We start from the raw sequence: 13,636 nt of genomic DNA, 5'->3' as shown, positions 1-13,636 counted from the left end.
ACACTTTGTTAAATAATTCACCCCATTTTAACAACTGCAGTCAGAATATTTGTCTCTTAAAAAGCCTTCTCTTACAATATATTCTTTCTTTTGTTCCTCTGTCCTATAATATTTCCAGCTCTTTTCCAGGAGACTCTCAGAGGAGTTGTGGGGTTCTCTTCTGTAAAATGACTTGCTTTTCTCATTGACACTTGATCAGATTCCGATAGACTGTAAAGTATTGCTAAATACCAATTGATTTTGATGGTCACAATTATGTTACGTCTTAAATGCAATTCAAACGCGTTGTTTGGTTCAGTGGTACAGTTTTAGTCTATTTCATCACTGAAGTGCTGTGCATATCTGCTGTAATGCTATAAACCTATCATTCATGGCAGACTGCAGAAGAGACTGGAAAGTTCTTCCAGTAACAAGAGTCACTCTGCTAAAATTAAATTTTCAGGACAAAACCTCATATGACTTCTGTTTGTGCTGTGTATTTTTCCACTCTTTCTTTAGATTTTTTTTTATGATTTTTGCTTTATGTTGACTATATAGGATGTTTCCATTACTACATTACTCCCATTACTAGTTCTAGATTTTTTGCTTTGATTTCTTTTCTGTTTAAGAGGTAATTGGCATAGTTCCTTAACAGTTGCCTTCAAGTATAAAATCCTTCTGGATTCTGATGCTGGAGAATATGGAGGGCACCAAAGGCTGGACCACAATACAGAGTACTTCTCTGAAGAATTTCCTCACAATTATAGACCTAATTCAATTATGGTAAGGGAATTTTTGGGGGGGTTGTTAATTTGTTTTAATTTTACTTTCACCTGTGTAAGTTTTGCAATTCTTTGGACAAATATGGAATCTCTTCTAGCATTTGGGGGAAGGGGGTATTTTAAATTTAATTTTATTAAATTAACCTTTTTCTAAATACAGTATAGATAACATTGTGATTTGAATATAACCAATAATGTTATCTAATTTTTTTCTCTTTCAACCTTACTTTTATATTTCCATGCACATTTGCAGTGTCTGGCACGCAGTGTTTCTTGCCAACATGCATGAACACCTACTAATACACTTTTGAGTTGCTGTCTTTAATATTAGAATTTGCTTTATTTTCATGCATCTTCAGGCTTGCTTTGTTTCAAGCTCTGCAGAAACTTCCTTTGCTGTTTTAAAATCATGTGCTTAACTCTACAAACATGAATTAGAGCCAATCGTGTGTTTGCCAACTGGCTTTTTCCTCCTCAGTTTACAGAAAATAACTTGGCAAAATAGAACAGGATTTCTCTGTTCGCATCAAGAATTTCAAGGATTTCCAGTCCTAAAGTGATGTGAATAATATAGATAAAGAATTTTCCACAATTCACGTGAGATGAACTGGGAGACATATCCTTGCCTACAATTTCTGTTAGCTGAGGTGGTCTCTAATAGAACTCAACATTTCTTAATTGCTCTTGAAATCAGAATCATCACCATTAGCAATTTTAAACTGTTATTTTCCCTGTTCTTTATGTATGTGTATATATGCACTTATTATTCATTCTTTCTATATGCATTCACATATGTGTATATCCTCACAAGCACAAGAAAATAAGATTCAGAAAAGCTGGGAATTAAGGCAAGAGTTCACTGAATAAATTCTTAAATCACTTATATTGCTGAGTAGATTTTTATACCTAAAACATTGATGTGGGTGAAGGGTGTGTTTCTCTATGCACAGCTATGTTGGTACATATGAAAACAAGTTACATTTGTAAACTTCAGAGCCTGCAAAAGTGGATCATCTGCACTGATTTGTGTGGGCCACTCCCCTTCAATGGCTGAACAGAACATGCATTTCTAGTGTCACATGTTAACTTTTCTCATGAGATCTAAACCTCTGGGAGTTATTGTCACTTCTAGCATCTGTCTTTCATTGGATCCCGAGTATTGGCATTTCTTTCATTTGCATGGTTTATAATATTTTCAGTACATGAAAGAATTTTTGTGCTTTTGTTGTGCTTGTTGTAAAGGATCTTAGGAATAGGCTTTGGGGTTTTTTTTTGGGGGGGGGGGGTTTGTCTGTTTTGTTTGGGGTTTTTTTGGTTGGTTGGTTGGTTTTGGTTTTTTTTAAAAAGTATCTGCATGTGACAGAGCCTTCATAGTGTGGGTAAGTATTTGTGCTAATTTGAAATCAAAGGTCTAAGATTTCATTCCTGAAGGTTATGTAGCAAATTATTGCTTGTAGTTTGTGTGCCCAATTCAAATGCATTGCCTGGATGATTGGAGAGCATCTTAATTCTCTATCACTAACTTAACTTTTGCAAGCCAATTAACTGTAATTCGGAGTGTATATTTCACATTTAGCCCATTAGATGGTGAGTGCAAGCCATCCAAGCCAGAAAAAAAAAACGTGACAGAATGTGAAAGCTGCAGTTTGCTAGGAGTATGTGGAAGATGAAGCATGTGGCAAACACAGCAGCTAAAATGCATTTGCAGCATAAGCTGTGGCATGGCAATGGCACCTCTAAGTCAGAAAGAAACCCAGGTAAACTTTCTCTTATGTCCTTCTGCCACCCAATTCACAGAGCACCTCCAGCCAACCCCCCAGAGGATGCCCCATGCACCAAATAAAGGTAAAGTACCAGTGGAAGGACACTGAGTAAAAGTAATCAAGAAAGAAAATCTGGCAAACCTAAATTCAGCAGAGAGATCTTCACGTCAGAAAGAGCAAAAGTTACAGGAAATGCCTCCAGCTGATACTTTGCAGTAAAACAAAGATGTTTTATTTCAAATAGCAATTTATATCCAAGTTATCGGGTAATTTGTCCTACTTAGTAGTTTCTTTAGTCTTAATTGCAGTTTCTAAAATCCAACTCAAAAGTCTTCCCCCAAATTTCTTTTCAAATAGCATCTATAAAATACCACCCCAGTAAATTTATGAAAGTTCTTTTCCTGTTGTTTAATAATTATTCCTTTTGTTTAATAATATTTCATAATGCATGAGACTTCAGTTTCTTGTTTCAAAAATCTTAGTTTCTCCTCCACTACAAACCTCAAAGCAGTAATTTTTTTAATGAGAGACGCATCTCCCTTAAGGTGTGTGAGTAAACATTGTCAGCAAAACATGCCCAGAGGGTTTTGACAAAGTGAAATCACATGCAGTAATTCTGTTTCTCAAGTCAAGCTTAAACAGCACACAGATGTGTTACAAAAATAGAAGATTAAATGTGACATGATTCACTCTATAAAATCACCTAATAAAAGAAATATTCAAGGTGGCACATAAAAATGAGAAGAAGGGAGATATGAAATTCCTGGAGCAAAGATTCCTGGAAGAATATGAAGCCTTGTAAGCACTGCTGAGCATTTCACTGTTTTTTTTCACTGTACAGTTTTCAGGCTTGTTTAGTAAAGCTGTTAGAGAGCCAGAATTCAAAATCATCAGACACATTTTGAAAACTCCATAGAAAATGCACAGAAATGCCCTTTGTAATATGACGTAATTCAATAACTATTAATTTTTCTCTTTCACTGCTTTTTCTATAATGGATTTTAATCATACATAATCAATTACATAATAATTTTCAATGATAGGAGTGATTTTAGTACTGAAACTACTTTAAACTTACACCACCATACACATGAAATATTAAAAAAAAGAAAATTTTGACCTGGAGAAGAGGGAAGTACTGTGCTGATCCAACCTGGATAGTTACAGTTAATGGTGGGAGACTTTTTTGCTGCTCGTGTCACAAGAAGAAATATGGAATCATAAGGCAAAAATGAGTAGCACCTTCAACATGAAGGCTGCCTAGATAATTGGAATTCAAGGAACTACCCAGCTGCTGAGAAGGAATTGGTAGGTGTGGGATATTTTAACAAATACGTGAAATGAAGTTATATTTGCATTGCATCCCATGTAATCAAACTTTCTAATAACAAGCTGTGAGCCATTTTGTCACTGTTAGAATAGACTCTTTTTACCTTTTACAGCTTCATTTCTGTTTACAGCTTCACTCTGATATTCTCATACTAGTCTATTTGGAGGTATGTTTTATAAGAGATGTGTGCTTCTTGAACACTTCTATAAACTTCTAGTCTGTCTTATGTCTCATCATCTCTTTGCAAGTTGTAAGCTAAGTGCTGCACACACATTTCAACCCCTGTTAGATCTTAGTGCCCCTTTATGGATGAATTCATTTGTTGGTTCCTAACTTGGCTTTTGTGGTTGTATGTGAAATGTAGATTTGGGACAGAGGGTAAAAAAGGATAAATTTTTTCTAACACATCACTCAAAATGTCTTGTTGGTCTTTTCTAAGGTATCAAATTCAACTGAATTTTGCTTTAGGAAAGAACTAGCTATCAATAAGTGTCCCAGTCATTTTTTGTACCATGCCAAAAATTTGGATTTATGTGAAAATGGAAGAGGTATACTTTCCTTCTTCATGCACCAACAGAAACTGAGTAATAAGCAGGCTAAGTGGAATATTGCAGAGGATGTTGTGTCATTGGAAAAGTGGTATACGATTCATTGTGAAATATAATTGCTTAATATATTTTGTCTTTTATGGATTTACTTTTTCTGCAGTTCATTCCAATTAGTTAAAAAATAAATAGATGTCAGAGTAGTCCTTTTCTCTTGTCCCCGGTGCTGTCTTTTTTCTGATTCTCTATTTTTGGCATTCAGCTATATAATCTTTCCACATTAAATGAAAGTGAAATTATGTAGTTTATTTTAAGAATATCCTTATTACAGGCTTGAGTTTTTAACCTTGGCCTTAATGTATAGTATTGAATGTCAAAGTACAGCTTCCTGCTTCCTTGAGTCTGGGGATAAATTAAAATATTCTCATATATTGAAATTATTGAAAAGCTTTTAGTGACCTTAGCTTTGAAAATACTCATTTAAATTACTTTCATGATAAGGATTTATGTATTGAATTGTAAGGGGCTGATGTAATCTTTAACTGTTTTCTCCCTGACATGCACAGATTACAAACATTCTTTCATTTAGTCTGTATGTTAGAAACTTAACTGTTCAAACTAGGAGAATCAGTCAGTATTTAATGCCCCAAAGGTCTTTCTGATTTTTGCCTCTTGATGATTAAGACTTCTAAATTCATTTGTTCATCTCCATTGATCATTTGACTTCTTAAAACCAGCAGCAAATGTAATGTAAAATTACTCTGTTAGTAATTTTGTTTCATCCTATCTTCTTCAGTGTACTTGTTTTTCAGAGGGTTTTGCTGTCTTTTTTAAAGTACTTTTTCTCAACCTGAAAAAAGAGTGCAGAAGATAATAGAGGAAATTTTGAGACACACCGTGTGGAGTATATGGACTTCTTTTGCATAAATGAAGCAAGGCAGTCTACGAAATTATTTTCTGCACATTCATGTTGTATGGCTGTAAATTGAAAAACAAATTGGAAGGCAGAACTTCATATTCTTTTAAGCATACCTTCTTTGTCATGTGCAATATCTAGCAAAATGAAAACCAAAATGTGTGAGGTTTTGTGTAATAAATTATGATCAGAAAGGAAGAGCTATCATCTATTTTATTCTTTGATGGTTAATTATATTCTCAGAATACTGTCCATGTGTGACAGTTAGTGGTGATATAGGGACAGGAGATTGTCCAATGCCCCCATTTTAATTAAAAGTTTGGGATAATGTTGGCACAGGCCCTTGTGACATTGCCTTCTGCATCTACCAGCTGCAATATGTGCTACTGAGTATTTTTCTGCAGTGCCTGATCTAGCTCTGAGTTCTAGTAATTCTCCCATCTGTTACAAAATGACCTTGAAATTATTTTTGGGGCTTGGTGTTTTCCAATCCTGAAAGTCGGATGAAGAGTAGCTCATTGCAGTTCCAGCCAATTTTGGTTGTGCTTGCACCTGGTACTGAATTGGTCTGACAGATCTGAAAGTAGCAATTGTCATTTGCAGAACTTCTTGCTTGTGGGTATTTACATACATTTGGAGATTGCTGTGTATTTTAGTCCTCTCCTGAAATATGTAAGGTGATACTTCTGCCTATAGCTGCTGCTGTTCACAGGTGTTTCCTACATGTGATATTCCTGTATTCTTCTTAACCCTTTAAATCTCTTTTTTTTTCCTAGAATTTTCTGGATATTCACAGGGAAAAAAAAAAAAGTATAAGGAGTAAGAATTTGGCTGAAAACATCCTAATTCCTGTCCAGTAGTACTGCTAGTTGTTTTTGTTTTGTTTGTGAGACAGCCAGCATGAATAGACTATGATCTTGATAGAGAGTTGGTGAGAAACAGGTTGATCATAGTTTATTTTTTTTGTCTCTTTGCTAGAGATACTGTTTTAGTGCCAGAAGCCTTGATTTGTGTGGGACGTGGGACTTGCCTAGTTTCAGACAGTGCAGCTGCCTCACATGGACATGCAGTATAAAAAGGTCAAAGGTGCCAACAAAAACCCATTTTGAATTATAAACAAGATTCCTATGCTCCATCATCCTCCCAGTTAGCACATCTGCAGGTGAAGTAACAGCAGTTACTCCGTTCCTGCCAAACTGAGAATAAAAAGACTTTTGTGATATTTTATGACTAAACGTCTGAAAGTTACCTTTGTCAAAAACTCTTTGCATCTGGGTCATCCTGTCTCAAACAGATATGATGTTTTCCACTCCCCCATCAGAAAAGGCCTCATGAACCTTCCTCTGTTTATTTTTAGACGTCTTGTTGGCTTCCTAAAACAGTGGAGTTTGTGTGAACCTTGGAGGTTGTAAGTTAACAATTGATACAGAGAGTAAAGAGACAATTCACTGAGATCCGGAGTAACCTTCTCTGAGCTCAGAGCTCGCCCTGCTTTTACAGGGAGTTTGGGTCTCCTGAGGCTCTTTGCAGCATGGGTGGGCCTGGAGAGGAGGAGGTGGCTTGAAAGGGTGTTCAGGATGAGCAGAAAGCTTGGAACAGAAGAGAGACTCTGAGGGTGATTTGATTGATGACAGTCAAGATGTGGGTTAGCTATGAATGAATTCTCTTTAGTGTTCTGTTCTTTGGGTTTTCACTTCTGTCCATGTTCATCAAGTAAGCATTGGGAAATGGTGAAGGAGACATGAATGAGACAAAACTTGTGATCACAAAAAGCAGATTAGAAGAATAGAGATCAATAGAACTGAAGCTGGTGATTGAGAGTGTGTAATTCAGCAACAATATATGAAACAATAAATTTCTGAGACACTTTCCCTAAGGTATGAAAAAAGTAAAAAAATTACATCTCTCTGATAGTGATTTTTGCTTATGAATACCTAGATTTCCTGTAATGGCTTTAAACAAGAAACCTCTATGTGCTTCTGGTAAACTTACTTAATTATAAATAGATATAGATCTCAAGCTGTATACTGTGTATATATATATATGTATATATATGTATGTATGTATGTATATGTATATATATAAATGAAAAAGGGCAAGATGGTGATTCTTCAAATCTGCTGATAAAAAAAGGCAAATCCCTTGATAAAGGGAAGACTCAAAGCTTTGATGAACAATATGAACAATACAGGAGTATTCAGGGGGGTTTTGGTTCAAACTCCAAGGGCAAATCCTGGTTTCAGACCCTTTTGTGTGATGGTGCACCACTGAAAATAAAGTAGCAGAGCAGTAGGTTAAAGAGGCTTTATATAAGTGGGATACACCGAGAGGCTTGGATGATTTCAGTGATGTGATTGCAAGGCATTATTAGACTATTATCTGAGAAAAATCATAGTGGTGAGGGGAAATTTCTGACAACTGAACCAAGGCTGAAAACGAAGGCTGAGGGCTCTGTAGGACAGTTCCTCCAGAAGACAAGAACCACCTTCTCTTGCAATCTGTGTCCAAGCAACTGGGTTACATGAGATGGGTCAGTCAGAAAGCCAGCCTAGATTTAGCAAAGCCAGAGCATGCATGGACAAGCTGATTATTTCCTTGATGAAGTGACTCAAGCTGTGTGCACACAGTTGCTCCAGTCAGTCCAGTAAGACTTTCAGCCTTGTCTCCTGCAGCATTCCTGCCTAGGAGCTGATGAACTAGAGGGCTGGGTAAGATTAAAAACTGGCTGGGCCACTGCCATTTCAGCAGAGGCTCTGATTGACTGATATCAAGGAATTGTGAGGGACTGGTCTTGGGAACTGTGAGGGAGCTGATATTGCTTGGAGTCTGGAGCAGTGACCAGCATGATGAGACAGAGCACATTTGTAGATGACACTGAACTGGAGTGAATCACTGATCAATTGAATGTTCAAGGTCCAATCGAGATACATCTAGAGCTAAGGACAGTCCATACATTTATATATTTGAAAGTGTCTGGACTCAAACATACAGTAAAATTCTTGCTTTTCAGCTTATCCTATCAGCAATTAATTCCTGACTTTTTAAATGATGTCACTTAATGGCAGATTGAAGCACATACAGTTGCAGCAGAGTTGACTTGGTGCAATGGCTTGAAACAGTCAGTTTAAGTTAAGGGGGTTATGTTGCTACAAGAGTGTCAATTTAGGTGAGAGGTACTGAAAGAAAAGGAATCATACTGGAGTGAAAAGTCTGAGAAAGTTTCGTGGTTCAGGCTGTCAGAAGGAGGAGTGGAGGTGAGAAATCTGGGCCGGAAACCCTGCTGGGATCCAGGGCAGATAATCTTCCAGTTTTCACCTACTTCAGGAAAGACAAGTCATCTTTCCAACCTCTTTGGTCACATTTTTCTTTCACAGTCCATCACACAAATGTTCTGAGTTCTGTCTATTCAAACAAGTAATAAAGCCAGAGCACATACAGTATAGTATTTCTAGAAATATTGTTGGACTGGGGGAAAGGAATAATACCTATATGTTTGTAACAGGTATTATCTAATAGGTGTGTAGTATTTTTCCTTTTAAAAAATTAAACACCAGTGGAATGAATAATTAATAATTTTGTTCATAATTATTAATATGTTTAATCAATAACTGATATTTTTATTGTTCATGCCTTAATTGTTGCTTTTTGTAGCAAATAGTCTTGGAGGTGGTTACACTGACCAGTGAAATAAGATTAGGAGATAGTGCCATATGGGTTTTTTTCTATGATTTAGCAAGAAACCCACCAAGATAAAAAACTCTAAAAAGCATGTTAATTTCCTTAGGTAAGGAAAAAAACAAGTGACTGCAGTAATAAACTGGCAGATACATATCTTCATGGAAATGGAAAAGATATCTGTCATTACTTTACATACAATCATCTGCACAAGTTCTTAAACTGTGCTTAAACCAGTTTTTAAAATTCTGATTGTCAGTGAAGGGGTTGGAGTTGGATGATCAACAAACAGTGCTCTCAGATTCTCAGCTGATGTAAATTGACTTTAAAGGATTTGGGCTAATTTACTCCTCCTAGGATCTGCCACATTATTGACCAGAATATAATTGAGAATTGCTGTGTCCTGCATTAATGTTATTTTTTTCCCCATAACTGAAGCAACATTTTAGAAATCCTTTCTTAGAAAACTTACTTCTGTTTGTTCCTTCTCCCTTCTCACTTCATCATCCAAACCCAGAGTGCTGAATTTCTCAGCACACAACTTCAAAAATCTCTCCTTTATCTATATGTTTTGAGGTAGTTGACTTCATTAAGTATTTCCTCTCCTGCACCAGTTTATAGAAGCTATTTATCACTGAAACCTTAGGGGAAATCATTATGTTCACTGCCTTTCAAGAAGCATTGGACACTGCTTTGTCTGATTCAATGAAGATCAGCTGTTCTTTTCTTTTTTCTCCTTTTCCTAAAGCTCTTTGCTTTATTGCTTTATTCTGTTTCGAAAACAATGAGACCCTTTCATGCCATCAGGCTCTTGTTAGCAGTTGAAATTGCAGAATATTAGACATTCCACAGGGATGAAGGATAGTCTAAAAGAGGACGTTGTCAGAATGAAGCCAATAATCTTCAATCTTGTGTTACCTTTTATAATTGCATTTTTATTGACTTGTTCAGAAAACACATTCATAGACGTGACAATTGATGGAGTACTGTGTATCAAGGTAATTGGTAGATAGTACATATCGGTCTTGTTTTCTGATTGTGACTCTGCTCAGCTTGGAAGGAATGTCATGTAAAATACATTGCCACAAGTTCTTTTGTGATCTATGATGAGTCTTTTGGTTATATGTGTTTGGGTATTTTTGTGGTATTCAGGAAAAAAAGGGAAATAAAATGCAAATATTTAGATGGGTAATTTTGATTCTGTCCAGTCTTGAGAGTGGGTTTTATTGCTCAGACACTGACATTCCATAGGTGCCAAGAGTGTGAAGAGTATGCTACTGTGTCATATTTCTGGTATTTAGCTGTATGAAATGGCATCACAGGCCTTGGGACAACTTTAATTCACAGCAATTGACAAAACTTTGTCTTTTATTACTGACCAGTCTGTTGACCTAGATGTGCTCAGGTTTTTGAAACTGGTCATTGTAAGTCATATAAGGCCCTCTCTTGGTAGCCACCTAAAATATATCAAGATAAGCTATTAAAAGAAAAATAGAAAATAGATAGAAAAGAGATTGTAATCAAACTGCCTTTAAAATTTTTATCTTGTGCAATTCCAGTGCTAGGGACTAAGAAGTCAATAATCATTCATTAAATATCACAACAGGGCCCAACTGACAGATTTTTAACAGTTAAAATGCAGGGGTTTTTTTTCCACATGCTGTTATGTAGAAGTCATGTCCTGTGAAGTTTCTGGGTTTTTCAGCTTGTTCTTGTCATGTTTTCCCTAGGTGTACATTCCAAGCAGAGTGGCTCTTGTGCTTCACAACACGGACATCCCAAAGTGAAGTTCCCCGTAACTACCACCGAAGAAGCAAGTCACAAAGTGCTGATACACTGTACTAGTACTAAGTATAACAAAACTTGCTCTAAGGAGGCTTTCTGAGGCTGAGTATAGTAATATTAGAAGTTTAAAATGTAAGATTAATATTCACATGTAATTGCAGAGCTCTTGACTTGCTAGACCCTCTTTCGAGGAAGCTTTATGAAGAGGCAGAAAGGAAATCGTTGGGTTTGTAGTTCTAGTAGTACAAAATTACACTTAAAGTGTTGCAAAGCAGCAGGTATTCTCAATTAAATTGTTGTTTACAGAATTTTATCAGGAATGATAAGAGTGATCCTGCTCCAAAGTTTGTCATTTCCTATAATCCTCATTTTGATAGTGAATTCATTATGTATTAATGCTTCTTACTAAAAGTAAGTAGTTTGCTTAAATAAAACAGAAGTTTTTGGCTAAAAGGCAGCCTTAACGGTTTGTGGGACCTAATTTGAGGCTCCTCTTCTTCAATGAAGTCTAACATGGAATTAGAAATGTTTATCCAAATGGATGTGAAGGTCCTCTGAGAGTCTTGTACTTTGCCATTTTTTATTTCATTACAAATGCACAAAAATGCTGGGCAGCAAAAGGAGCAGGCTGATTGAGTGGGGGCCTGCTGATGCTATTGTGTGTGCTGGTTGTCTGCTCCCACCCAAATCACTTAATTTGAGCATCTCACTTGCTACAGCTGGACAAAAATGACACAACTATTTATTTAGATCACTAAAATGTTCAGTGAGAGGCATGTTTTGGTCTTAATGCAACAATACCATGCTGGAAGAGGTACTTTAAGTGTAGTTCTTCCCACTGCATTTATTTTACTAACATCAGGACCTTGCAATACTGATTTCATTACTTCCAGAAGCTGCCTTTCAGCTTGGAACATGATAATGTTCTTGCACTTTTATAACTTTTGAAACATTGCTTCTTATGAAGAAGCAGTCTCAAAATTCAGCGATCAAACTAAGGGGGTTTGTTTCTGGTTTTTTTTTTTTTATTATTATTATTAAAATTAAGATAGTTAATTACTGGAGTGCTGCTAAGATAAATCAAGTGAGTTCCTTCATGAGCTACAACTTTTTTGTAAAGAGTAAGATTTTGTATATTTGAAAATGTATTGCAGATTATTCTGGAAAATTAATACCAAATTAACGAGACATACTTTATTTTGTTCCACTTATTTAAAAGCATATTTGAATTGGTTCTGAAATGAATGTTTTTTGTACCAATCTGAATTTTCTAACTTTTAAAGTAGCCAAAGAGGAAGATGTCCGTGACCATTTCCAAGTCATAATTTTACCCAGTTTCCTTCGTGAACCATTGTGTAAACTACTGAATAGTTGGTGCCAACGCTGACAATCTATTCACAGTTCTTGGAATGCTGGCTTGTGGCTTACTTCTTAAGCAAAATAGGGGATGGAGTTATGCAGCATGATGGAAAACAGTCTTTTGCAGAGTTCACACTGAAAGGACTTTGTGAACATCCCCAAGTCTGATCTGTTCTGTGTGGCAGAGAATGTTACATTGCAGTTGAGTACCATAGGATCATGCTTCATTTTCCTCTGCACCAGTTTGATCATTGTTTGGTTGTGAGCTAATAAAAGCATTCCTGTTACGCTATGACTTTAAATAAAATATACTGAACTGTTTTAGCAACTGGAACTGATTATCTTTTTTTTTTTCCCAGATTGTTTTCCTTGTAGTGAAATAACAAGCAACTTCTAATACATGTTATATTTACACTGTATTGATCTAATATATTTGCTAGGATGGGGTTTTTTTTGTTTTTTTACTGGCACCAGCTCCAGGTTTCAAAATGTAATGGCAAGCGTCTGTGTCAAGCCTTTTTTCTTTCAAGAGAAGGAATAAATGTATGATGTGAAGTATAAACTGTAAAATCACATGCAAAATAAACTCTGAGGAGGAGAAAACAAATGCATATATGGTTTCATTCCTTCCATTATAAAATGATTTTACAGCAGTCTTAACACTGAAGGACAGATTAGATTTTGCTCCATCCTAAAATCAGGGACTTGTCTTGGTCAGAAGCATTCATAATGAGATTGGTAGAATATTTGGCCTATGCATATTTTCTTTAACATAATGATAGATTATTGAGAGTGAACCAAAATATTTGCGAAGTGAACATATAAATACAGAAAGCATAATAATTAAGGGTTTTTGGAGCCCACCTCTGCATTTTAATGGTGAGCATGCTACTGCCTGTCTTGCAAGACTGGAAAATTTTCCTTTTCAATGCTGATGGAAAGCAAATTTCTTCCTCCTGCTCTTCAAATATTGATGGATAATGAAGAGAAATTCAGCTTCCACCTTCCTTCTAATGACACTGCAACCAAGGCCTCTCCTTACTGAGAGGTTGTACTGAGGTTGTCACCATGTCTGGTTGAAGCCTGGCAATTCTGAGAAGCAGATGAGCTCCAGAGTCTTTTTGCTTGGCCACCTCAAATCAGCCCTCCTTAGCTCCATCAGGAGTGTAAATGAAGTGGTCTGTGGTCATATAATCCAGGGTGCAAAGCTCTCCACAGATATTCAGACACATTGAAGGAACTTTGTTTAAAGATGACCTCTTAGTGTACAGGACTGATAAGGATTTATATTTCAGCGTTTGGAAATGTAGAGTCCCCTGTCACCTCGGAATACTTACTATCCCTGGCCCCAGAAGTTGTCAGTCCACAGTTTCTCTAACACACCATGAGAATTCAAGCTCACCTTCACCTGCCCAGTTTATCTAAAGATTTGGGCTGGCCTTCCTTCTGTCTTGCACTTGTCAATGTGCAAGGATTCTTTGTACTTAATAGCTCAAGTTACT

General features: G+C 36.4%; 1 protein-coding gene across 1 annotated transcript in view; it reads left to right on the top strand.

Annotated features, from left to right (window-relative positions):
• Positions 1-12,741, top strand: part of GBE1 (1,4-alpha-glucan branching enzyme 1) — a 137,868-nt gene extending 125,127 nt beyond the window's left edge. The window contains 3 exon segments of the mRNA XM_066338342.1: positions 645-762; positions 2,559-2,606; positions 10,721-12,741. Coding sequence (XP_066194439.1) covers positions 645-762; positions 2,559-2,606; positions 10,721-10,777 — 223 coding nt within the window. The 3' untranslated portion in view covers positions 10,778-12,741.
• The last annotated feature ends 895 nt before the right edge of the window (positions 12,742-13,636 follow it).

The sequence above is a fragment of the Sylvia atricapilla genome, chromosome 2 (genome assembly GCF_009819655.1).
Source record: "Sylvia atricapilla isolate bSylAtr1 chromosome 2, bSylAtr1.pri, whole genome shotgun sequence".
In the NCBI taxonomy this organism is placed as follows: domain Eukaryota; kingdom Metazoa; phylum Chordata; class Aves; order Passeriformes; family Sylviidae; genus Sylvia; species Sylvia atricapilla.
This window is presented reverse-complemented; position numbering and strand designations above follow the sequence as displayed.